General features: G+C 40.8%; 1 protein-coding gene across 1 annotated transcript in view; it reads left to right on the forward strand.

Moving 5' to 3' along the window:
* Nucleotides 1-26047, forward strand: part of kiaa1549lb (KIAA1549-like b) — a 57453-nt gene that overhangs the window by 11556 nt on the left and 19850 nt on the right. Inside the window, exons 2-7 of the mRNA XM_041039035.1 lie at nucleotides 12745-13116; nucleotides 16405-16902; nucleotides 17046-17161; nucleotides 20886-21105; nucleotides 21412-21545; nucleotides 22259-22427. Coding sequence (XP_040894969.1) covers nucleotides 12745-13116; nucleotides 16405-16902; nucleotides 17046-17161; nucleotides 20886-21105; nucleotides 21412-21545; nucleotides 22259-22427 — 1509 coding nt within the window. The remainder of the gene's footprint in view (nucleotides 1-12744; nucleotides 13117-16404; nucleotides 16903-17045; nucleotides 17162-20885; nucleotides 21106-21411; nucleotides 21546-22258; nucleotides 22428-26047) is intronic.

Raw genomic sequence — 26047 nt, forward strand, 5'->3', positions numbered from 1 at the left:
TTCTAAAGTGGTGTCTGCGATCTGCAGAGTGAGAAAATCGAATAACATACCGTTGCCACACAGCCCAGATTCATTAGGTAGGACTCCCCAAAAGGTATGTCTAAGAAGATTTACCTTTTTAGCCCCCTACATAATGAGTGGGGATTCCCTGTTCAGCCCCATACTTTAAAAGAAGAGGAGCTTTGACTGTATTTGACACTGGAGGTCCCTTCTGATACTGTCCTCTGAATGAAGATATATAATCATATTACAATCAAAGCATGTGAGACTATGCAGCTCTTTTTGGTGGCAGAGCCCACTTTGGTGTTTGACCAACAGGAGATGCACATACCAAACCTCTATATGCATGTCAAAATGCTTAACCAGAAAATCTGGCATTGTCCCAATTCGAGACTGAAATTAGATTTTTTTTGTGCACCTTTTGCCAAAACAATTTGGAATTTATCATCCATTGATTTTGAACGTCCCATTGCAAAAAGCAATTCTGTGTGGATGTGAAGATCTGTTTTCCTTCCACTGAGCATTTGATTCTTGAGTCATTGCACGGTCTCACTTCTGGTGCTACTTTCTCGGTCTCAGTTTCTATTGCTAAGTTTGAATCACAAGGTTAGCGTGCTCCCACTTTAGCTCAGTGAATGATCTCATCCAATGCATTGTTGGTATCAAATATTTCATTTAGCTGTAAAACAAATATTGTTTTAGTTTGTCCCAAGTCTTTGAGGCACCAGTTTCACTCTTTGTTAACTCCCATGTCAGTAAAACCTTGTGGTCATGCCAAAAACTCGCGTGTGATTTTGGATGTTAAAGTTAATTTCCAGAAGCACATATCGAATATCTCCAAGACTGCCTTTTATCATCTCAGAAATATGCTTTCTCATGTATAATTTTTTTTTTTTTTACTTGAAGCACATTGAGTCTACACCCCCCCCCCCCTTACCTAAATTCTTAATTCACTTATATAAGGTGGCCTATGAAAACACAGGTCTCATGGTTTTGAATTCTACATATCTGTTAACAATGAATAGGGCGTCTTAGAGCTCTATGTTTTCTCAGCTGTTCTTGTAATTACTTTGCTTAATTAGATGCTTTTTTACTCAGCTGAAGGAGTGTTACATAATTACTTCTAAATCATGTAATTGCGTATGTCAGTTTTAAAAAAAGAGGATTTTTACATCAGTCTGTGATTGTAGTTTCATTGTAATGCAACAGTAGAGGAACCTAACTAACAGTGGGCCGAACAGCAGATGGGTTTCATAACAATTTAATACCATATGGAATGAATAAAACCAATTGTATTTGGAGGTGGGAATATCTTAAACACTCCAGCATCATTAAGAGGGTTAGCAATATTGCATAGTATTGGCGGTTAGATGTAAACTACAATATGTAAAAACACGGGTATGGTCTTTAAAGATAGTGGGTCACAGTGTATCTTTTGCTACTCTGCAGGGTACTCACCACCTCAAATACCCCCGCCATTGTCTAAATATGTGCACAATTAGCATGCAGACTTGATGGAAGGATCTTATACGGCTGCCTTTACAGTAGTAGCTGCAATGTTCAGTGGCCCTGTTGTTTGGTGGTGAATTGAGGATGTAGCCGAGGCCTTTGTTTGAGAGCTCATCCATCACGCTGCCTGCTGGAGTCGGTGGTGATCTCTGTGTTTGCTTCGACTGTGCGGAGTGTCAAGGTTGAATGTCTGATGGTTGTGGTGTGAAGCATGAGCAGTGCCAGTGTTGTAGCTCAAACATGTGTTGTTTGACCTGGTATTCAGCCGTGGTAAACCCACATAATGCAGCCATGTCTTGTTCATATTCCCACCTCCATACTGTATCTGTAAGATTTTCTCTGTTCCTGTTCTCTGTGTCCAAAAAAGGGAGGTGTAGCGTGTAGCAGCTGTTTGGCATTTCTTTTCTTCTCACAAGAGAAGAAGCTATACCTCTGCAGTCCAGGAAATATTTCAGTGAAAACAGTATGTTATAGTCTTGTGAACAGTGTTGCACTGCATGAAAAAGTTAGTGCTACTTTAATATTTCTCACTGACTCACATAACCAGTTGTCTTATTAACGAGTAGTGAATCCCAGTGTGAGCTCCATGCACCTGTAGATGTATGAGCTAGGACTGCAACTTCGATTCTTTTTATATTCAACATAATTGTGTTCTCGATGAACTGATGTCAATAAAATATCTATGAAGGGGATAACTATGAGGACTGCCCATCACAATTTCCAGGGGGAGTTCAGAACCCAGAGAAATAGGTAAAATGTGAAGTTGTAGACCTCTGCTTGTAGTGACCCCAGGTTATACAACACTGTGATTGTATTACATACATTTTGACATTCTTGTGCTTGACTCAAGTGTGGATTTCAGGGGGGATCCTGGAAGCTTAACAGGCTTATCCCACCTTGTTATCCCTCATTGTCCTCTTCCCTCCATCCTCCTCATGCCTCAGCTAACCTGTGCTGCACTATGTACGGTCAGAGTCAGTACATCTGCTCAGTACATCCGTTCAGTGGTTTTTCAGTCCAGGGGTTGGAACCTCTCAGGAGCTTGTTCCACAGTAATGGTGGTTGTCTGCCATATAAATGTCTTATCTTGTCTTGTTTTAATATTTTTTCTTTAATTTATGCTTTTTTGTGAAATACAGAATACACTGAACCCACCCTGGATGAAGGTCAGCTGTAGATGGTTCAAGCAGCCAGTACTGGACAAATGCTGCAATATGTCTGTTATTTGTTGGTGAGCCTTGCAATACACAATGGTATTCCTTTGCATCATGTTTATGTTGATACACTCAAGAGAGAATTAGGTTTGGCATGGAAGAAGTGAATTATGTATGGGTGTGACAGAATCAGAAACTGCCTTAATAACGGTTATGTTAAAATATAAGAAGCAAAATGTCATCTGTGGAAATTTGCCGTGAATAACTTATTAGTGCAATAACATTGGTTAATCAACACTATTATCATAAATCGATGTGATCATTTAGAGGTTTTTGGCCTCCTGCATTTTAAATTATGTTCTTTGGGGTTGAATTTTGCAAGAAACCTACTGAAGCTACTGAAGAAAACAGGAAAGAAAAACTGTTGTGCTCCCAGTACACATAGACTGAAGGCCTGTAAACCGTTAACGTTTACTCATTACTCATTACTTACTGTTCTCACTTCTTATCCTTCTTCATACTCTACAAACACAGCGATATCAGGGAAGGACAAAAGGTTTAGTTTTGTGACAGAAAGCAACAGAATTTACTGAAAATCTACTGGAAAGTAGTTGAAGTTAATTTTATTGAAATACTTCAACTGACAATAATTTCTAAATTTTACATATTTTTTCATGATGCACCTTTAAAATCATTGCTGTGGGAACAATGAGAACCCACATTTGGGCAGGAGTTAAGTAAGTAAAGGATGTATAAGACACAGAAGGTACACTCAGCGTTCTGTCACTTGGCAGGATGAGCTTTGACTTCCTCTGAAGTCTCTCTGAGGGCCCAATTAGAAAGTCAGAGGCAAAGGCATGTGATCTCCCCAACAGTGATAATACCAGAGTTCTCCTTTTTTTCCCTTTTTTTTAAGCTCATACTGATACAGGTGACCAAGCTGAACTTCACCCAGCCACAGTTCTGTGTTTTGATGGTCGTTTGAGTTGCAGACCACAGGCCTCTACTCCTCACCAAGGTCACTTTGCAGGGACACATTATTTTTATTGATGTATTTCATTGATAGTTTGTAACCCTATATTATGTCTTTATCTGGAAACATCTTGATCAGATTGCTTGATTTCAGTAACTGAATGAAACTTTTTGAAGTACAATTGTGAGGTTTAGGTCTACTTTATAATTATACTCCACTACATTTATTTGACAACTGTAGTGAATAATTACTTTTCAGACAAAGATTTTGCATCAAGAAGAATATGATAATCTTATAAAAATGCACACGTCTGGCCACATTTCATATGATTTGTTAGCAGTTCCAACAAATGCTTATTTCTCTAAAATTGTGTCAAAAATTCAAAAAATGAAAACAGATTTATGTTTTGTTTTTTTTTCTCTTTTCCTCTCCCATCAATCATCTCACGACCCCTTAGATTCATCTGGTGAACCTTTGGATGGGGCTGACCCCTAGGTTGGGAAACATTGAACTAAACTAGTTCATTGTATATAAAGTAGTTAGAAATGGCTCAAGGAGAATTAAATATCTTATTGGGTCATACAGTAAAATATTGGTTAAAGGGATGAAACAAGTTCTTTAACTTTGACATATTTTCTTCTGTCTGTACTTTCACTTAAGTTGGATTTTAGATGCAGGGCTTTTACTTGTAATGAAGTATTTTTACATTGCTGTATTCATATTTTTGCTTATGTGAAGAATCTGAATACTTCATCCACTCTCATCCACTTGATTTTTTACCTTTTTACCTGATCCGGAACCTCTTTCAGCCGCCTACTGATCTGGCTCCACTTTGTGAAAATAGGCCCATTTTCTATTTCCATTCTCTTCTAATTTAGGTTAAGCATTTAATCATACATCATGAGCTAACACTGAGACATATGTGGCTTATAAAATGACTATTAGGCTATCCCTGACAGTATCGATCAGTATCAAACAGTAAACTTATTTGTAGTAACAGCATAGATGATTATTTCCTTCTTACAAATCTGGTTCTGATATTTATGCAAAGTTGCACTTTGCCATTCAGCCTTTTTTGGAATAATTATACCCATCATTGTATTATTTTATAGTATGTCCAGAATTAAGCAAAACAAATACATAACTTAGGAGACAACCTTCATTTTAATGTTCACCTTGTGCATAGTCTCATCAGCTCCTGCGTCGCTATCAGATGCCCTCCCTTGACCCCCACCTGTGATTTCACACCCACTGCCATAATCCCCAGGCCCATCACAGCCCCAGCATGCAGCTAAACTCCTACACTCATCCCTTGCCTTCTCTGATATGTACGGCCCCAGGAGACGGCTATGAACTCCAGTTTGATGCAGTCCCCTGTCTCTCTCTCTCTCCCCCTGTCTCTCTCCCCCCCTCTCTCTCTGTATGTGTGTGTATTGGGTCATACCAGGACAAGAAGTTACTCGAAGGGTTATTTGAAGAGGCAGTGACGTAAATACTATCCCTGCAGATTTGTCGGACATGTCTTGAGATTATCAAACCAGTTTGGAGGTTAGCACACAATATAAGCGTAACACGCAAAAAAAAAGTGTTGCTTTGAAGATCAGAAAGTGATGTAAAACACACTTTGATGCATTTGTGGAATCTGAGTAATAAAGCCTTTCTGATTAAATGTCTGTAAGGAAATGTATGATGCTTCCGTGGCAAGACATCGCGTGTATTTACCTTTGCTTTTATCTCTGTCTCCACCAAGTGCTCTGTCTGCTTTCAACCTTGACAGTTCATAGGGCAGCGTTGCCTCTGGGCATGGTGCTGAAGTGAAAGATGACTTATTTTTGGTGGTTTTAATGGGACTGTGATTGCCTGCAGAACCCTACTGAGCCCTCTGACTTCCAGTCATCCTGTCTGCCCCAGCAAGGTTCATCTGATCACTCCGTGCATCAAAGGAATATTTCACCCTGAAAGACTCTTACGTTTTTATATACAGTTAATCGGGAATCGTCACTGCAGGTATTATTTTTGATGAAATGCACCCAATTTCCCTCAATCCAGCCTGTCTACCTCTATAAATAATTTTGTATATTTCTGATTCTTGAGGTGTATCTTTAGCTTGATATCGACCTTTTTCACCAGCAGCCATTTGATTCATCATTGCAGAAAAAGCACAGGTGCAATTAACAGCATACATAATTTCATTTCAGTGATCCAGTTCCAGAGTCCTGGTATTTTTCACACTGGCTTACTGGAATGGTTTACTGGGGCACTTCTCACTGAAGATGTTTTGACTTGTCACAGAGGGAAAAAACGCAGGTGTTGATAAGAAAATTAGTGATGGCTGAATTTCGTTTTGCTGCTTCAGTTCCAGGGTCCTGGTAATGTGCATGCTGGCTCACTATAACACTGTGACATCTCTGCTTTCCCTGCATAAAGCAGAGGAAAATGTCAGAGTGAAACTGTTTGCTGTGAAAAACAAGTCTAGGGGATATTTGTTTTCACACTTTTCATACATTTAAAAGCAAACAAGTAGCTGCATATTAACATTTAGATTTGTCATTAATGACAGAAGAAAAGCAATTTTATATTTTTCTTATGCGTCGCATCGAGAACTGTAGTTTAGAAATAAGTATAGTTAGGGTTAAGAAGAGGCTACTGTAAGCTTACCTTCAGTTACTGACTTTAAGTAAAGTCAAAGTCAGTAATCACAGACTGATGTACAAACAGACTAATGATAAACAACATTGTGGCTTTTACTACGTGTTGAATGTTTTCCTTAAAGTTATAAGATGTCTGAGTTTTCTCAGGTGTGATCCTTTTTAAAACTCATTGTGACAATACGCCGTGTACTGAACATCTCAGCCATGAGCACAGTAATCAGTGGCATTTCTGAGCTTCTCTGAAAGATCTTTATTAAGGCAAAGCTAAACATACATGCGAAATTTGTTTAGGTCCTTCAGCACCAGAAATGGTATTTGAAACTTAGTAAAAAAAAGAGTCTTATTTTCGGCATAAATTGTCACAGTCTTTGGTCTGAGATGTTGAGGATTAGTGCACCTTTCAGCTGAAGAATATGTGAAAAAATTAAGGCATTTTACTGACCTCAGAGGCCATTCGCACTTTTATATAATCTATATTATTCTATATAATAATTTATGTAACTCCTACATTAATTTCACCTGTTCTTACTGCTGATGTAATAGTCATTGATGTGATTAGGACTTTAGGGATCTTACCGTCTAGCAAGGGACTGCATTTATTTGTGTTTATGTGTTTAAGCATGTAATACCTATACATGTCCTTATAACCACAATAGGTAATAGGGAGACAGTTTTTTTATTGTAATTGCTGAGCAAACAGAATAACTTGCACAATGGTCAACACTTAAATGCACTTGAGGAGAAAGAAGGAGAAGGAGAAGAAAGAATTACAGTTAGAAGACAGCATTTAATAGATGTGGCTTAATGCTGAGTATGTTTTAAGTGATGTTTGCGATATGTGGTGGCTCTTGTTGTAGTCTAGTTCCTTTCTTATGTAGGCAGTTCAGGGCTCAATTCAGCTCAGTTCATTCTTTTGTCAATCTAAATATTTCCGTATTTAGGAAGCTAATCACTTGACTGTCTCTGTGCTCATCAAATATATTTATTTCTATATTTTGGACCCCTTTCGTGTTGACTTTAGATCATTAACGTAATACAGCAACATTGTAAAAGTGCTGAAAATCAATCATCAAATCAAAAGATTAGTTTTTGCCAGACTGGTTGGTTTTGCTCAGCAGAACTGCGTCTATATTGTTTATTCACTGAATTGTTGCAGTACCTTAATTTGTCGGTTTGTATAATGAGGCCCAGAAATCAATTAATTTTGGCTGCATTTCCTCCATTTTTGCCAAAAGGGTCTGAGCCAGCAGATATATGATTCCTCATGTGAGAGTGGAGGGACTGTGTCCCCTGTCACCTTCCAAAAAGCTTGCTAAAAGCCCTGAATAATGGCTCTCTGGTGTGTTTTACTGAGCCAGTGCCTGCAGTGGAAAGCATAGAAACACTTGATAGGAACATTATCCTAATGTACCATATAGAGATGGTACATCAAGGTAGAGGAAGAAATTCATCCCATTCCATAATACTCCATGAGAATATGACTGCTTGCCACTTTTCCTCTTTTTCTTTGCACTTTGCATCATATTCAAAAATAAGCAAAACTCAGGATAACAACCAGTTGACAGGTCTGTATAATCTAACGTCATATGCCATCATATTGCTCAAGCCCAAATGAGGCTTGCTCAAACACAGGGACAAGGACAGTGTAGAACAGCCATACTGAGCAGTAATAGGAGTGGACAGAGTGCAACAGCATAAGCCATGACTACGGCGTCCTGAGCTGCATCAGGACAAAAGTCAGTGTGTCGACACGTCAGGCTGAAAAGGATGAAGAGCTTTAGCGTCAGTGGATCGGTTGACTTTTATCTGGAGCAAGTGAGAGAGAGAGAGAGAGAGAGAGACAGAGAGAGAGAGAAAGAAAGAGAGAGTAAGACACAGAAAGAAGGAGCCCAGAGAACACAGGCAGTGAGAGAGTGTTCAGCTTCCACTGAGTCAGTGGTCAATGTTTTGTCCAGTGCTTGTTTCTTTCCCCCGCAAGGATTTGTTGTTTTGTTTGGTCAGTCGGTTTGGAGGTCCTACTTCAAGAGTGCATTTTCACATCATTTCGGACAGCTATAATAAATATTACAGTATTATAAAAACACAACGTACATCATTGGTTTTTATAGGGCACTTATGAAGAAGAAAAACAAAACAACTATAGTCATTGATGAACTAAGCCCTATGTTCTGAAGTAATCCTTCATGTTTTTACAGCTGAGGGAGTTATTGTAGTGAGTGGATTCTTCTCTTATTATCATTCCTCTCTCTGAACTATTTTCTCTGACAGTTCGAGTTTTTCAGACTCTTTTTGAGCTCATCATCTGTGGTTTTCTCCCCGGTTCATTTCTGCAGTAAAGATTTCAAGTAGACTCTATGAACTTATTTCGTCATGAAATTATTTCGTCCATAGCAGCGAAACGTGTTTCAGCAGCTTTCACAAACTCATTTGCACAACAATATTTATCTAAAGTTTGGAAACATTAGCAACCATAAGCAACTGGCTGCAGCAGCAAAACCTACATGTTATGTTATTTAGCTTTTGACTTCAACAGGATTTGTAAAAGTGTGTTGCTTCGTTACAAACTAATGATGTGTTCCCTGGTCTGACTTGAAGTTTTTGAAATACCCTAACAAACAAACAGATAACCAATCAATTAAGACCAACAACATGCTGTAACCTCCTTGTCTGAGGTGAGGTATAAGCGAGTGAATGTATGAATTTCTCTTAATACCAATGCGTACACATCTCTGCGTGCTTGCAGGGTTAAGTGTCTGCTGGGCTGCTTTCCAGACAGCTGATGCGTGCCTCAGCCTGCTGGGCTGTTTGCACCCTCTTTAAAAAAAAAAAAAAAAAAAAAAAGCATAGTGCTGGCTGTGTGTGACATGCTTCCTCCCATCCATACTGTCACCTCAGCAGTGTCTATCGTCACTGCCAACAGCTCCACATGATGCCTCCATACACAGACAAAAATGGGAGAGGGTTTGAATACTGTACATCCAAATACTCGTTTTCAATTCAAATTCTCTCCTTCTTTCAACCTTGCTATTGAAGCTGTTATTTGTCATTTTAATATAGCAACAACAGCTCAGAGCAATTGTCTATGCGTCTGCCGTCAACAAACAGTCAAAAACATTGGAGGGACTTCTGAGGCACTTACTGGAGAAGCAGTGGACCAGGCTCCTCAAATTTGTTTCTCTGCTCCCAGGGTTCTCTCCACCTCACTATTGAATTATACTCTCTTGTTTACCATTTTCTCCACATAAGAGAACAAAAAACAGCTCAAAGCAAAAGGAGAAGCAGTGTATAATGTGAGTGGAGCAGCGGGAGCCCCGGCAGTGTCATGTCGGTGTCCTGGTAGCTCAAAGATAGTGCTGGCTGCAGAGGGAAAAAATGAGTGTGGAAATGAGGTCTGTGGTTTGTTGTGTATGCTGGTTGCTGTGGGTTTCAGCGACGAGTGAGGAAACAAATGTTGCTCTCTCTTCACCAAAACCAAACACTTTAGTGATCATACATGCTTAGTGTACCAATTTCCCATAGTCAACTGTTTTTAACCCCTAAATATCCATTTTTTTCTCTGGTAATTTCTCTTAAGAGGCATAAAAATCTTACTCCACACTGTCTGACAATAGCCTGCATATTTTGTATTAACTAGTTCCAACTTTTCACTGAAGCTATGTGAGGCTGAAATATTCAAACCAAAGACATTCATGGCTTTTCATAAAAAAATATTTCTTTCTATTGGGCATCATTTCAGACATATTTCCCCCAAATGTCAGCCTGACATATAATAGGTATCTTTGAAAACTTTGGTATCACCATTAGAGTTATACTAGCAATGTTCTGTTGCTTACTTTGTCCAATCAACAGCTCAAAACCCAAAGATATTCAACATACAGTAATTTATTAAAGAAAAAAACTGTAAAAAAAAACCCCCATTCTTTTACAAAAAAAATTTGAGTAGCACTAGTAGTATTACAAAACCTAGTATTATGTGTCATAATAATGTCTTCTTTCAAGAGAAAAGCCTGTGGTGATGGTGTGAAGAATCATTTCGATAAAGACACTTTATCTAAACTTTACAGTTTTCCTTTCAAAATGACCTCCACTTCAATCATTTCCTCATTCTTGCACCACTGTTACCAAACTGTTGCTCTTATTTCTCTAGTCTCTCTCCAGGCCTCGATTTTCTTTTTCCATACCTTCCAGTCCACCTCTTCTCATCCTCTCTCTCTTCCTTTCTCTCTTCTTTTTATCTGCACACCTTGTCCTGTCTTGTCCATTGTTGAAAACCTCCCATATGTTCAACTCTGTCGGAGCAGGTGGCAAACCGCAGGTACACCCCACACCTCCGCTCGGACTGGCCGCCGTCCCGTGCGCCCGAATTCATGTTGCCGCTGGGCACGCTAAGCGGGGGAGGGAGGGGGGTGCAGGAAGTTTTCTTTCATTTTGATGACCAGGTGGTTTGACACCTCTTGGTGGCCTTGAAGCAGGACACATATCCTTTGTTATGTTAGAGCTCTTTTGTGACTGCAGAAATACATTTCCCTTCTTCCTACTCTTTGTTTTATATCACCAGGTTTTAAGAATGGATTAGAAATTGGAAGTATAGCAATTTCACTAATCACATTTTACCACATTAGTGATTTATTGAAGAAAAGGAATTAAGTGGGATCATGAATACAGCATGAAGGGGCTGTCATAAAGAAATGAAGGCTGGCAGTTAATGAAATTCAGTGATTTATTCCTCTGAAAAACAAATTATAAAAAGCATTATGCCAATTCTCTGGGATATTGGTGACATTTAAGAGTACGTTCTGTTAGTGACCTGGAACTTTTACTGAATTCGTACGTGTTAGATTCTGTTACAGTTTTAATTAAACATTCTGCAGATATCTGCAGATGGATATTTTCAGATAGCTTTACAGTGCCAGCTGTGTGAGTTCACACTGCCTTAGGCTGGTCATCATGTGTGTAATTCAGAAAACATGGACTCAAAGGCATCGCATTTCTGCAATATGTGCTGGACAAGTCTCTGAATTTTTCAGTTTATGTTCAAGCATTTATTTATTTAAGAAAACTTGATTGGAAAACAGAATGAGTAAAAATGACTGATATGGGATTATCTAGCATCTTTTTTTCTATCCAGGTACATGTTTGTTTGTCAGACAGTTTCTCCTACACTCGGTTTCTCTCCTTCACATGTCTCTCTGACTCTCTGAGATATATGTGAGTGCTAGCTGGATGCACTTCAGCAGGGGAAACATGCTGAGGGGGTTGGAGATGTGACAGGACTGCAAAGCTTTATAAATGGATAAAAGAACCTCTGTATGTGTTGAGGATGTGCTGAGAATAAAAGGAAAGCAGAGGACAGGAATGCAGGACAGACAACTCCACGTTGGCTGTCTTGGTACATTAATCACCTCTAGCATCTTCATGAATTTAAGTGTAATGTAAGCTTCTATATCTCTCTTTCTCTCTGCCTTTTACAGAGGCAGAATTTCTGCAAAGGCCAGAATACTGTAACATGAGTCCATTGTGTGTTTTTAGAAAGTAGCGTTATCTTCGCTATACTTGAACACATGGCTGCCATCTCCTGAATAATTCTATTTGTTCCACTTTGAAGATTGTCTCCTTTTTTCTCTTCTTTGAGAATACATAAACGTCTGCCCTTGGTGTACTGTAGGAGACTATTAGAAAGATGTGTTTACACCCCTAAACCTGGCATGTGAGAAGTATTTGTGACATGTTTTCACCATAGTGTAAAACGATTACCACACAATGGCCAATTAAAAGATTGTACCAGCAAGTAAATTTATTATTTATTACAAATTTTACGGCTTATCAAACACCATTGAATCGAATTGATCCTGTCAAGAGTCATCTTTGAATCATGGAATCAGGTCTCTGACATGCTTGTGTGATGTACCTTTGTAATGTCTTCCTTTGTAATTCTTTGGTAATTCTTTGCTGACATGCCGGCTGAATGAGTATGCACACTGCTTAGGCAGTCTGATTTTTCACGCTGCCAGTTAAAAGGACAGAGCTACAACATATCATTTTATACGGTGTTTGTGTTTAAAGCAACCTTTATAATGGGTTTATAAGCCATGAATAAAGGTTTTAATAAATCATTCACTTGTGCTTTATTGTTTTATGCTTTATTATCAGATTTTAAGCTTTAAGATTACATTTTTTAACCTAATATCACTACCAGCTACAAGAATCCAGCATAGGTCAGACTGTAATCACAATGTGGCAACCCAGATGTTGTTCTTAACAATCTCAAATAACTGATCTAATGTAAAAATGATCAGTACATTTTTTTTTATAAACCATTAGCAAAGTCATTAGTTACAAACTCTTTATAAAGGGATCTACTTAAAGTGGTGGTATATTAGAGATAAATAGATTTTAAAAGTCGTACTTTGTTGGTGCCAATAATATAGTGTTATCTCCCTGTCTGTTCTATTAACAGAAAAATCCACCTACGATGCCTCTGGCTCCTTGCCTCTACCAAGCGACCCCGCAGCCACAGCGGCTCCTGCTCACCCACTGACTGGCCTGTCGGTGGCGGAGGAGGCGCCTTTCTCAGCCGTCCATTCAGATGGTGACTCAGAGTCTGAGGGGGAAGGTTTATCAGGGCAGCCTGCCTTTTCTTCTGTCTTAACCGTGATGGCAGGAACTGTCAAACATCCAGTGAGCCTTGATCAAAGTAGAACCTCACCGACTATCACCAGGGACGAGACCCACCACACCACCCAAAGGCCTTCACATAGTTCCAGCCACGGCTCGGAGATGTCCTCCTCATTGTCATATGTGGGAGAAAGGATCCTCTCCGCCAACTCAGGTCTGACATCTGACATGTCTCACCGACACACCACACCACTTCAGGCTGTTACTGTGTTATCACCTGTCTCTAGCCCATCACATGTGCCCTTTATGGAAGAAAATAGGAATGGCTCATCATCACCGGTATCATCTCCTTCATTGTCATCATCATTGTCGTCACAAGCTCCATCCACTTCCTCTGTGTTAACATCCTTGGTGTTTTTGTTCTCTCTATCATCTTCGACTGAGTGGATAAACAAAGCTGCATCTTCTCAAGGTCAAAGGATTGTGTCCAGCCCTGTCCCTCTGACGGAAAGGGCAATATCATCACCAGCAGGGTCTCTGCGTTGGACAGACAGTCTAACAACTGCACAATCCACCGGTCATTCAGGCCCACCAGCTGTTACACAGGGATTTCAAAGAACAGCAACCAAACCATCATACTTTCCAAGTGAAACCAGAGTTGAAAAGAGCAATAACATGACAAAGCACTCATTTTACTCACCAGCTGATAAAACCTATGGAGAGAGTGGAACATACACAGACATTACAAGCTCAGAAGTAATCAAGACACCAGCAACCAGCACATATACATCATATTCTTCTTCTAACCGTAGTCAGAATCTTTTAAAAATTTTATACGGACCCACTCAGATTCAGAACCCAGGTGAGAACTCTGTATTGGCCAATAATCTTGAAATCAGCACCTCATTTCCAAGTCAAGCTGTTCAAATGCAGCAAGGAGATTCACAGAATCCCACATCAGCACTGCTGTCTGCCCATCCTAACGGCTTCTCAGTTTCTAGTCATGTCACACAGCAGATGTTAAATGAAACAGCATACACAGAAAAGAAAGAGAAAACAGCAGTGGATAGTCAGGCTTTTGTTCACGAAAGTGTTGGAGATGCAATCACGTGGCCTCTTAACTCACATGCCGTAAATCCAACTGTATCACCAGCAATGACGTTCAGACCTGCTGGATCATTTTTAACGATTTCCTCCGAGACTCCACCAGGTAAAACATCTCTCTCTGGAACTGCAATCACTAAGCCAACACCTATATACTCTGGCATGGTGTCCTCGGAGCATGCATCTAATAGTGGTGATTTACTGGTGGCAGTGGGTCACAGCAGCCCCGGAGTTCCTGCCATCAATATAAATTACAACCAGGGAGAGATAGCAGGAGCAGAGCTCAAATCTATTTCCACGCAAGCTCACCAGAATGACTCACTTTCACTCACACAGCCCCGGCCCGAGTCCACCAGTGGTCCCATCCTCAGTTCAATCACCAGAACAGAAACAATCTCCTCCACAACAGAGTCAGATTCACTTAATTTGTCGAGTAAAGAAGTCATAAACCCTCACCAATTTGTAACACAAACAAAGTCTCCCGACGGCATAACTCAGGAGCCCAGAGGATGGACGACGCTAAAGATGGTATTTTCCTCCATCAGTAGGACAGTGTCTCTTTCTGGTTCGATGCTGCCAGTTAGGTCAGAGAAAAATATGACCTATAAAGCCACGTACGAAAGTTTTTCACACCCCACTCGGCCTACATATTTAATGCCCCTATTTCTCAGCCACAGTAACACAAACCACAACAAAACTGATGATGGCCTATCTGCCAGTAGTGATGTAAATTTTGCAGACCAACCCAAAGCCTCATTATCATCTAGAATAACCCCCTCACAAAAACCTTTTCAAACAAGATCCTTACTTACATTTCCCCAAAAGTTTTATACAACATCTGGTCTAATGCCATCTCCCAGCAAATCCCAACAGACAGTGTCCTCAGCTGAAGTCTCTGCATATATTATAAAATCTGAGCGAGCTGGCCAAAGCATATCTTTGACTTTCGAGGTGGAAACTAGTGCAGGAAACAGTAAAGCATCACAAGCTTCCACTGTTCACACCTCATATGGAAAGAGGCCTGCTGAGAGCCTCCACAGAAATTCTACAAAGAGTTCAGTTTCTCCTTTATTTAATGGAAATGAAGAGTCTACTCTAATCAGAGACACTGCGTTTTACAGGAGTGGTGTTCCATCAGGGCAGTTCACAACACAGTCTCCATATTTTAGGACTACAAAAGATGTTTTTATGTTGAATGAAGCCTCTGAAGGTCCTGGCAAAGGATCCCCCACTGATATCTCTTCTTCTCCAGTAACTTTTGATGCTGCATTAGTTCCTCTTAAAAGCCTTTCTCATAAAGACGATGTGACAGTCTTGGACCGTTATAAGCAGACCTCTCCTTCTTCCTGGTCAGAAATCATCCCAGAACTGATGACAAACTCTTCTTCTCACGCACAGGGACCAATCACTAGTGTGAGTAGTGATAAATCAGACTTTTATTTAGGCAGAGAGACAACTATTCCCTTCACCGCTTCCTCTGCAGCAACAACTTCCTTATCCAGTGACGGACAAAACAGCATTGAGACAGTGAGCGCTATTTTCAGCTTTGGCACAAAATTAATAGCGCCATACACAAAGTGGAAAGCCACCAAGCCTGTGCCTTTTCAAAGCAGTGCCTTTGACTCAGAAAATACATTGACTGGCTTTGATAGGGGAAATTCTAATTTACCAGCAGATGGCCCATCGTATGAACATCCAAAGCTGGAAGATGGACAACAGCGAAATGTGCATATATTGAATTTTACTGATCCAGCAGTCGTTGCCAGTGATCTGTATTCAGTTTATTCAACTGTTGGAGAATATCCCTCTTTTACATATGTTAAAGGAACATCAGATTATAAAGAACAAAGTATGAATTTGTCCCCAGATAGTCTTAGATCTGCTGTGGCTGTCAGTGCACAACAAGGAGCCTCTGTAAACACTGCTGCTCCTTTGGCAGCTGATACAGCTGTCACACTCCCAAACAACCCTACACACAGTTTCTCTGACACTGACTATGTCAGTGACACAACTGATTCAAAATTGAAGGGGTCAACCTCATCAAGAGAGCTGATGCCATCATCACCATTAACACTGTCATCATCATCATCATCATCTTCAGAGACTTCGTCACTGTCACTCTCTGGTACCAAAGCTTCTCAGGTGTCCTCCTTACATATGAATCTTATCACCTCAGTGTCTTCTAAAGCTTCATCATCATTGTCATCACCAGCATTAATTTCAGCTGAAATGATATTGTCAACCAAACCAATCAGGCTCCCAGGCACTGCATCATCATCTCTGTCTGTAAGAGCTGCACGACCCACAACCACATTTTCCTTCCTGTCGCCCGATCCGATCTCATCAATAGATTTTGATCGCTCACAGCGTGCGACTGACACCTTTGTTGTCCTTACAGAGGCGGGGACAGATGAGTTAAACGCTGGAACATCCAGAGCAGTTGCTCTCACTTTCCCCAAAGAAAAAGAGGCCAGTCTAGCTCCCTCTCAACCAGTCAGAATTACACTTTCTGCTGGGCCCACTGAAAGGACATCTCAGGTACCACCTCTGACCCCTCAACAGGACACCACAACAGCCTCTGTGAAGCTTACCACCACAACTGTAGCTTCAACCGCCAACACTAAAAATTCCACCACTACCATGCCTTCCCTAAGAGTTACCGCTGCAACCACGCAGCCTACCACCACTACCACACTACAGCCCACACCTGGTACCAGGAGGATGACCACCACCACAACCATCAGGACTCAGACCAGCAGGAGAACGTTCACTCCACTTGTCCCGAGAACAAGCCCTCCTAGGGGGGCCACCACCATATTCATCTCCCCTTTCACCACCACCACAGAGGCTCCGCCACAGCAGTGCAACATCACAGAGAGAATGTGGGTGAAAACAGGTAAACAAAACTTTAGCTACAGTCTTGAAAACAACTCAATTGTGAAATTTTCATTATTCCTCTAACATGTTTTTGACTGATGTTCGTCTTTCTTTGTCCCTGATTACTTATTTTTTTAATCTCTGTATCTATATCTCTGTTAGTTGTTTCCATCTATGTCAGAAGAAACAGGCTGGACAGCATCCAGAGGCAGAACCTGCGGAGGGGACTCAGCCAGGGCCTCCGAAAAGCTCTTAATGATACTTCTGCCCAAGCACAGGTCAGACTGTTATCAATTACTGTGAATCACTCAAGAAAAATACACTTTTTTCAACCCCTGGATATATACTGAACATCCATTTATCCATATGTATAGACTCAAACATGGTGAGAAAAGTTTGCAATTCATGAAGAATTGCTCACAATTTCTTGGACACTGAAAATGTCACTAAAGTGACTTGAAGCTGGAGGGGTTATCTTAACCTGATGGCAGATTTAGAGTGACATGCTGGGTCTACATTCAGACAGTGTTATCTTTTCTCACTGTTCTGGAAGTGAAAACTGTCTGAAATAAACACTGCTGCTTTTATCTTTACAGCATCAACCGGCATCAATACACAAACAGATTTAACAGCTGTGACAAGTTGCCTGCAATCTAAAAACAATCTCTGTCACCTAAGGTATAGGTAGAATCGCAATGAATGCAAAAATAAATTTTAAATGAATTCAGAAAGGAAGAAAAAAGTTTCTGTCAGACTTGTTTTGGGAAGTTCTATACATTCGGGCCAGATACAAAGAATTGGTGCACTCATGCTGAGATTTGGGTTCATTGTTCAGTGAGAGAAGTGAACTCTATTCAAATTTATTATAATTTGAGACTCTTAGAATTTAATGAACAGTTTTATTTAAAGCTTGTATCTCACATATTATGTAAGATGTATCATAGATTGTGAAAATGACATGTTGATTGACAGCTGCTTTTTCACTGACCCGAGCTGCCAGGCTCGATCTTGGACTCAGGCTAAATGATCAGTAACAGTATTCTAACACTGATGAACAGTGAATGGTTCCAAATTATGCCCTCACCAGAAATGTGGTGGTTTATTAGCGTGGAGTGAATTAGACACTTAAACCAAGGACCCTCATGTAGGCTATGTGAGAGGAGATGAGGACTAATATAGAAATTAGGTTGACTGAATATGTCCCAGAAGGCAGTGGGTGATGTCACATATTTGAGTAACTGTACCAACACTAAAACAAGATGTAGATTAGGGCTATAGCAGTACTGTAGAAGAGAACTTTTGCTCCTATCCCCTTATATTTACAAGAGACAAGCTTTTATTTACAACCAGAGATCCTTGTCCACAAGGCAATCTCACCTTAAGAGTGGACGCAGCAGATTTCAAAACTCAGGAAACCAATCTCAGCATTTCCCCTGCTATAACGACACAAACAGATCCTGTGCGCACACAGTGATCTTTGTGTCTGTGGATTAGCCGTTTGTGGAACCAATCATGGTTCCCTCTGTGCCAAATCCATTCTCTCTGTCCAATACGCCTCTAATTCCTCCGCTCAGTGTGTATCAGGAGCACCTCTTGGCTATAAGAACATGTTAAAATTCAGCTATTGAGAAGTAGAACTGTGTATGTTTTAGTCTGTTAAACAGAGAAAAGAGGATTTCTTAAAGGAAAGATGTTAATTGTTTGTGGTAGGATGCTGTCTATTTACTGGGTACACTGAACATGTGAATTAAAAAAATGAATGGCTAAAATTGAATTTGGTTAAAAAATCTCTCTTAATCTCCAGTGGGTTGGAGTGTTGCAATTCAGAGCAAGTGTTAAGTGCATCTGTGTGTGCATGTTTCTGTGTGTGTGTATTTACTGTATCCGCAATCCAGCGAAAGTGTTGTATTTCTCAATGTGGAAGTATCAGATTATTGACAGTGGGGCCTGTGTATTCGTCCTGCCCGCATGAAGGTCAGCGCTCTCACATGTTCACTCACTCTGTAGTCTCTGAAGGTGTCTTGCTTCAGTGCACTCCTGTCACCCATTTCAACATTGCACGGCTTCCTTTTAGCAGCACAGCTCTTTCATCCAATGGGAAGTGAGCTGTTGGCAAGGGAGATTGCTTCTGTGTTTAATTATAGGTTATAAATGGTTGGGAGGAGTGTGATGTGCCACGCCGATGCTAAAAAGATGATGAGAAATAGAGTAAATGAATTGGACCACAAGACTAAAACCATTTTGAACCTTTAAAAAAAATGCAAGTGAACTATTTTTGTATCTTCTAGTTAGTCCTCTCTAGTGACTTGAAACTTTTTGAAAGCCAAAACTGAGATATGTTTGGTTAATCTGTTGGCAGTCTCTCACACTCTTTGAGATAGAGTTAGTGGGTGTGTTACCAATCTTTGGCTTGCTCGAAATGCAATCTCTTAATAACACCTTCGCATTGGGTAAAGCCTGAGAGGATGAAGTGATAATAAAAGGGCTCTTTTCACAGAGCTCATGAGAAGGCTGAATTGTGAGGAGGCAGAGTGGTGACTCTCGGCTACTCACAGAGACTGTAGGCTCTCAGTGTTTTTGGCCAGTGGATCTCCGTTGTCAGCACAGGCTTCCAGATGGGTTTAGATAACGGAGAGCTGAATGGTTTCACTTCTCTCTCTCACACACGCACACACACACACACACACACACACACACACACACACACACACACACACACACACACACACACACACACACACACACACACACACACACACACACACACACACACACACAAACACATACCTAGTTCGCTAGATCTGTCATCATTCCCTTTCCGGTGTCCCTATAAGCACAGTTCAACAAAAAGTCAAACTCTTACTGACAAACACGTATACGTCCTTGTTTTTGTTTTTTTGTCCTGACACACAGTTACGAAACACACAGATTTCACCTGTATTTCTGTGAGAATGAGACTGCGGTGGTGATACCTGGCCTCTTAGGTTAGAAGTGAAGGCACATAAGCCTCTTTGTCCCAAGCTCCCTATTTAACAGTCTCTCCCATGTCTCGCTCATCTCTTAGCCTCTTCTCTCTCCTCTTCCTAGCAGCCCTTCGGTCCCTCCTCTTTGCATATCTGTATTCCATGATCATGCTCTCTCCTGTTCCTTATGCTCTCATTAGCAAATAGTTGGAATACACTCTAAAGTGCTCTGTCAGTCAATAAGATTCAGTCTAAAGCACCAAACCACAAATATGTTTTTGCAGATTAAGAACAAATATTTGCCATCACAGATGGTTTCTTTTCATTTCGCTATGGTATAAAAATAAACTTTAAGCCTCAGACTTTGTTCCCAGCAGATGTTACTAATAACATTAACGTTGGCACTGCTCTGTTCGAGCGTCCCAGTAAGCCATGACAGTGTGACAGTGAGCCAGCATCCACAACACCAGTACCAGAAAATCCAGCCATCTCTAATTTTATTATTTACACCTGTGATTTACCTACTGTGACATGTCAAAATGCAAGTGATTTTCCTGAGGTGGCATATCATCATAAAAAGCAACAAAGTACATATATGGAGGAAGTTGTGGTGGATGACTAGATCAAAACTACTTAGTTTGCTGAAAGCCCACAGGCTCTGTCCAGTGATTGTCACAGGAAACTGAAATACTTATCAACCGTGTGTACAACAAATCAATCAATGCGATCTTTTGCATACTAATTAGGTTGACTTAGCATGTTCTCTCTCTGGAGCAAGGCCGCAATCATAGCTTGCAATTACTGCAACCCAGGGGCAACAATACAAAACCAGAATGCTGCACAGCCATAGTGCAGATAGCGTGTTCTGGTTTTTAGGTCCATTTTGTTGCTACTGCAAATGTAGAAAACTGTTTTCACTGAAATTACACAGTTTTATGCCATAATGTTTTTTATATACAGTGAAACAGATGTCACAACACAAAAAACATGGAAAGTGTAGCACAGACATCTAATTCTCTTTTTCACTTTACTCTCTTAGGTGGAGACTGTATTTGGCTCTCCCAACATGACGGTGGCTTATCACGTGACTGGAGGAGACATGGTCTACCCCCCCTCTGTAGTGCTGGAAGGCTTGGACTCCTATGGCCGTGATAAGCTGATTGCAGACCTGAGACAGTACCTCCCCATGGTAACAGCCCTGCCCCTCCCAGCTGCATTGTGGAGAACCAGCCCAGCCTCTGGCTTCCAGCTGAAAACAGGTCAGCCAGTGTTCTGCCAGAATGAAAGCAAAAATATAAGTCAGAGATCAGCTTGAAACTTACAGTTATTTGCTCCTGCTGTGATTGTGCACTGGGACAATTTCAGTGGAAACGAGGTTTGAGAAGTGAAAAAAATGTTGTGATACCACATCAGAGGAGGAGGAGGAATGACAATATTGCATGGCGAGTCAGAAAGAATCTAAGTTAAGACATTAAGTAATAAGAATTCAGCAAAACACCATTAACAGTTTGGTCACTGTCATTTTTATACAGGCTCATCTCATTTATTTATTTTAAATGTTCCAGTGTTGCAGTTTGTGGGAGCTGGTGATAATCCTCGGTCCTGTCGATTCTCTCAAATGATGGAACAGAGGCTTGAGAAGGTGTTTTCTGAAGCGCAGGCCAAAGTGTTCAGCACTAACAGCAGGCTTTCAGTTCAGGTACTGTGGTGGATCAAGTGCGTTCTCCTTATAACACTGTGTGGGTGTTCCTCTCACTGTTTCAGTGGTAGAACCACGATTCCTAATATAATGTCAGTGGTGAAACTTGTACAGTGTAGTGTACAAGTTAAAGAAACATCCAACAAACCAAACAGAGGTTCAGAATGACTGTCTATACTAGAATGGATGTAACTTCATCAGTTTTGTACAATTAAACATCAACCGTGTTTTGGTGATTTGGCAGCTACAAACAGATGCAAATTGTTTCCAATTTGTGCAAAATTGTCCCATCAGGCTTTGCCTTTTAAACAAGAGCTGCTTCTCAGATGCAAATTAATTATGTTTTGGGAGGCAGTGTTTGTATTAATTTTAATCAGCTGCCACATTAAAACGCACCCTATATTAAAGCTAATTTGATGGTTATGCATGGATGAAAAAAATTGATACTACAGTATTTTTGCACTCTTTCATGCGTTGCCAGTTTCCCAGCCATTGTACTTCTTGATGATTTTATAATATTTGTTGTTCCAAGAGAGTAATTGATTTTTTTTGATGTTTGTCATTTCTACTGTGCCACTTCGTTCCAGAAGATTTGTACTAATCTTTCATATTTGCACATTACAGTACTGTAATCCCAAGCATTGTGCTTATACCTATGTTGTTCTGTGCTCTCTTCTTTCTCTGAGCTTGCACTCTTCCTGTTTTCTTTCCAGATGCTGAGTGTCACACAGGCAGCAGGCTCTCCTGCTGTGTCATTGGTCTACACTGTGAGTAATGGCACTGTCTTCCTTAATGGCACCACTGCCTCAAACCTCCTTGGTCAGCTGTCAGCTGAGCTGGTGGGCTACTTCCTCTTCTATCCACCACTTGTCATTGCTGAGCGTAAGTTACAATTTGCATTCTGAAATACGTTTGTTAGTCAGGAGCAATTCAACAGACTTACAAGAGGAGACACCAGTAGCAGTTCTTGTACTGTCTTGGGAGTGATGTGTTCTCGCATTACAATTTAAATTCAGCAAGCTTTTGCTTGATTTTTCCTTGTGTTGATGCCTGCAAGAGCTTCTCTCTAAACTTCTCACAAAGCATCCTCATTTCTCATGTCTGTTTCCACACCTTTGGACAAAGAAGCTAAAATGTTGATTGACTTTAAAGGTAGAAAACAAGATCAAGACCTGATCCAGCCTTGATTTCACATGGGCTGGATTATCTCAGAAAGGTTTACATTCAGCTATGCAGTAGTAGAACTGCGTCTCTAAGCCTGACTGATGTCCAGTTTCTCAATAATTGGATGTTTGCGGCTGTTCTGCTGCTTCTGTTCTGTTCTGTTGTTTCTAATGATTGAGTCACTTAAACATAGTCAATGCAACTAAGACATAACTAAGCTCGTGTCTTTCATCTCAGGCTCCTTTGAGGGCATACTCAGCCTGGCGCTCCGTCTGTGTTAGATTTATACTCAGAGAAAAACAAATGAAGAGTGACAGGGAATCAGCGGGAGTCTAAACAGCAGTCCCAGTTGAGTCCCAGTGTGCAGCCTGTTTCCATCCCCAGTGTTACTGGAGAATGATATGTATACTGCTCAGTAGAGGGAGATATGGCAGATGCAGAAGTCTGACATATAATGAGACATCATTTTTATGGTAGTTTATTGTTCCCTGAAGGGGAGATTCACAGTTTTGCTCAACCTTGTTCACAGTAAATTCAGAAAATAGGTTCAGCAAGAGAACTGGGGTCTTGCAGCTGATAAGGGGATTTATGCTTTTTTTTTCTGCGCACAGTTTCACCCAGAAATGGACTTTAAATTTTCCGTGTCAGGATCAATTGTCTAACAGGAATCAGACTTCACAGTCTGGATATGCGCTCCCCTTGTGTTGTTAGTGTAAACATAAGCCATGGGACTATAACAGTGTAGAGTATTTCATGCAGGAGCCTTTTATCTGCCTTTGTTATGAAGCAATAACAAGTGACATCTTCCATTATGTAGCCAAACAAATGCAACATATTATGTGTGAGGCATTTTACTTGAAATCTCCACCGGCAGTAGCCAATAGCACAAGCAGGGTAAACGATCTTTCCTGTGCAGTCCTGTTACACATGTGAATACACCGATTGTGTGTTGGGTTAGGGTTAGGGTTAGGGTTAGGGTTAGTGCTGCCAAAATGCTGCTGACCTACAACTCTGTCCCTGAACGCATCCTGTGTAGACACTTGAGGACTGTAGCTGCTGTTGCTACCTTGCTAATACGCTGCTCCTGCTACGCCCCCTGTGTAGACACAGTGTTACAGGTTGTACATGTGAAAGTGGCCTCATTGTCATTGCATAATGTAATTCTGCGTAACGAAACCTCTGTCTCATCAAGCTCAAGGAAGTCTGGAGAAAATCTATTTAAAGACACTTTGGGTCAAGGAGACAGGCAGCCATTAAATTGGCTGTGGATCTGAACAGGCCCATGCCTGGAAATTGCACCTCTGGTTAGGTTTCTGTTCAAGCAGAAATAAGTCTCCCTAGCTTCGTTTCATTGGTTTCTAACCAGCTGCAGTGCTTTAATTCCTCCAGACGTTGATCTTTGGTCTTGGACTTTGACAAGACGGGGCTCTAGGCTATGCAAGATCATGCTCAGGATCACACTAAAGTTGCGGCTTGAGCTACAAAATAAGCCAGTGGTTTTCGTGTATTACCACCTAGTTGAGCCCAGTGTTGAAAGAACTTTTTTTTTAAAGCATTACCTGGGCCCAGTGGGCAAATGGGCTCTGAATCTTCTCTAACCTCCCAGAGTGTACCTTTCTGGACCATATTTAGCAGAGTTTAGAACCAAATGTTCATGTTCAGTTAAGTGCTGGAGTGGGTTAGATAATATCTGTCTACAGACACACACTGTTTCCCAATTCAGGCATTGGTGTGCAAGGCTGAAACTTTCTTCCTCTATTAGACATCTATCTGAGCACAGAGATCAAAATTAATATTGTGTTAGTGCTGCCCTCTTCAACACAAATGGGTTTTTTTTTTCCCCCCAAAAAAAACCAAAGTGAAATTTCAAATTTCCCCATGTGCGATCAATAGAGTTCATCTTATTTTAAACCCAGTGGTTTAAAATAAGATGAACTCTATTACAGAGTGTTAGTGGCTCTAGTACAGAGTGTTAGTAGTGATTTTTTTACCCCATAGCTGGGCTTTTGTCATTTGCCTCCTGCAGTGGCTTTTTTTGTTGGTCCACATGTGATGCATTTATAGGTGACTGACGACCAGCTGAACCAAAAACCTGGTAAATAAGAGATGGTCGCAGAATATTCCTCCTTTGTGGATGTGGTAGATGCAGACTGCCTGAATGCTCCGTTACACAGACGACCAGCCTCCAGATGTAAGATGCTGTGTCTTCCAAATTGGAAATTGAAAAAAATTCTTAATTCTTCAAAGGATGCAGCTCCTGAATTGTGATACAGCATCAGTGTCACTGTGGGCCAGTAGCGGTTTTGTTTTACACACTGTTTAAATGAAGATGAATAGAATCTCTGCTAGTGAGCATTAAATTAAAGATCACTTTGTGTTGTGATTGAATTAAGTTAGAAAGTGAAGTTACCCACGGGCAGGATGATTCGTTTGGGGAGCAGGGAAAGAGAGGAAGGCAACTAGAGACAAAGAGACTCTAATGGAGCAGAAAGTGACATGGAGGAAAACCCGGTAAGACAGGAGGGTTTAAGAAAGAATGAGAGTATGTCAGTGATTTTGCTCTGTTTGGTTTGTACGCTCGCCATTAGTGATATTACACTGTTCACAGGATCTGTGAGCATATGCTGGCAGCGGCTGCCTCCTCACCTCAAAGCCAATTATCTCAGTAAATAATTAACAGTGGGGGATCTCATACCACCTTGGGCTCTGCTCTGCTTTGACGGAAAAGGTCCAGGATCTCACACCACTCCGAAGTGCCTGTTTCTAGCGCTGAGTACTCCATCGTTCCTGTGGTGCTTGTGTAAGCTGGACTGCTGCGTTCAGCTCTTTTACTCCCCCTCTGCTCTTCAACAATTTCTCTCAGGTGGAATATGAGTGAGGCTGTTAGCAAAATGTCTCTGTTTTTCAACTGCAACAATCATTGAAAACTACAAGCTTTACAGGTGTAAAATGTAAAATATTGTTTTAATAATAGCTTTCTGTTGGTGAATTGGAAGGTTTTTTCTTTTTTATTTAATTACTTGGAATGACTTACAAATGCTCTTCAGCTTCTATCCCCCAGACTCTCGTCACACAACAGCAGAGGCTCATGTAAAATCTCCTTGCCAATGAATATTCCACATGATTCAAACTTAGAGACAGTGCTGAACTGATTTTGCTGACAGCCTCGCAGTCTACATATCCATTAACTGCCCTTACTTTTCCTCTCACCCAGCCCCTCCCCCACCTTCTCCTGTCATGCCTGAGTGTACATTTCTGTAGCGAGTCTGCTTTCACAGGCCAGTGATACAGCATTCCCCCCAAACACTGCACCAGCCTCCAGCACAAGAGCTTAATCA

Source organism: Toxotes jaculatrix, chromosome 1 (assembly GCF_017976425.1).
Source record: "Toxotes jaculatrix isolate fToxJac2 chromosome 1, fToxJac2.pri, whole genome shotgun sequence".
Taxonomy (NCBI): Eukaryota; Metazoa; Chordata; class Actinopteri; family Toxotidae; genus Toxotes; species Toxotes jaculatrix.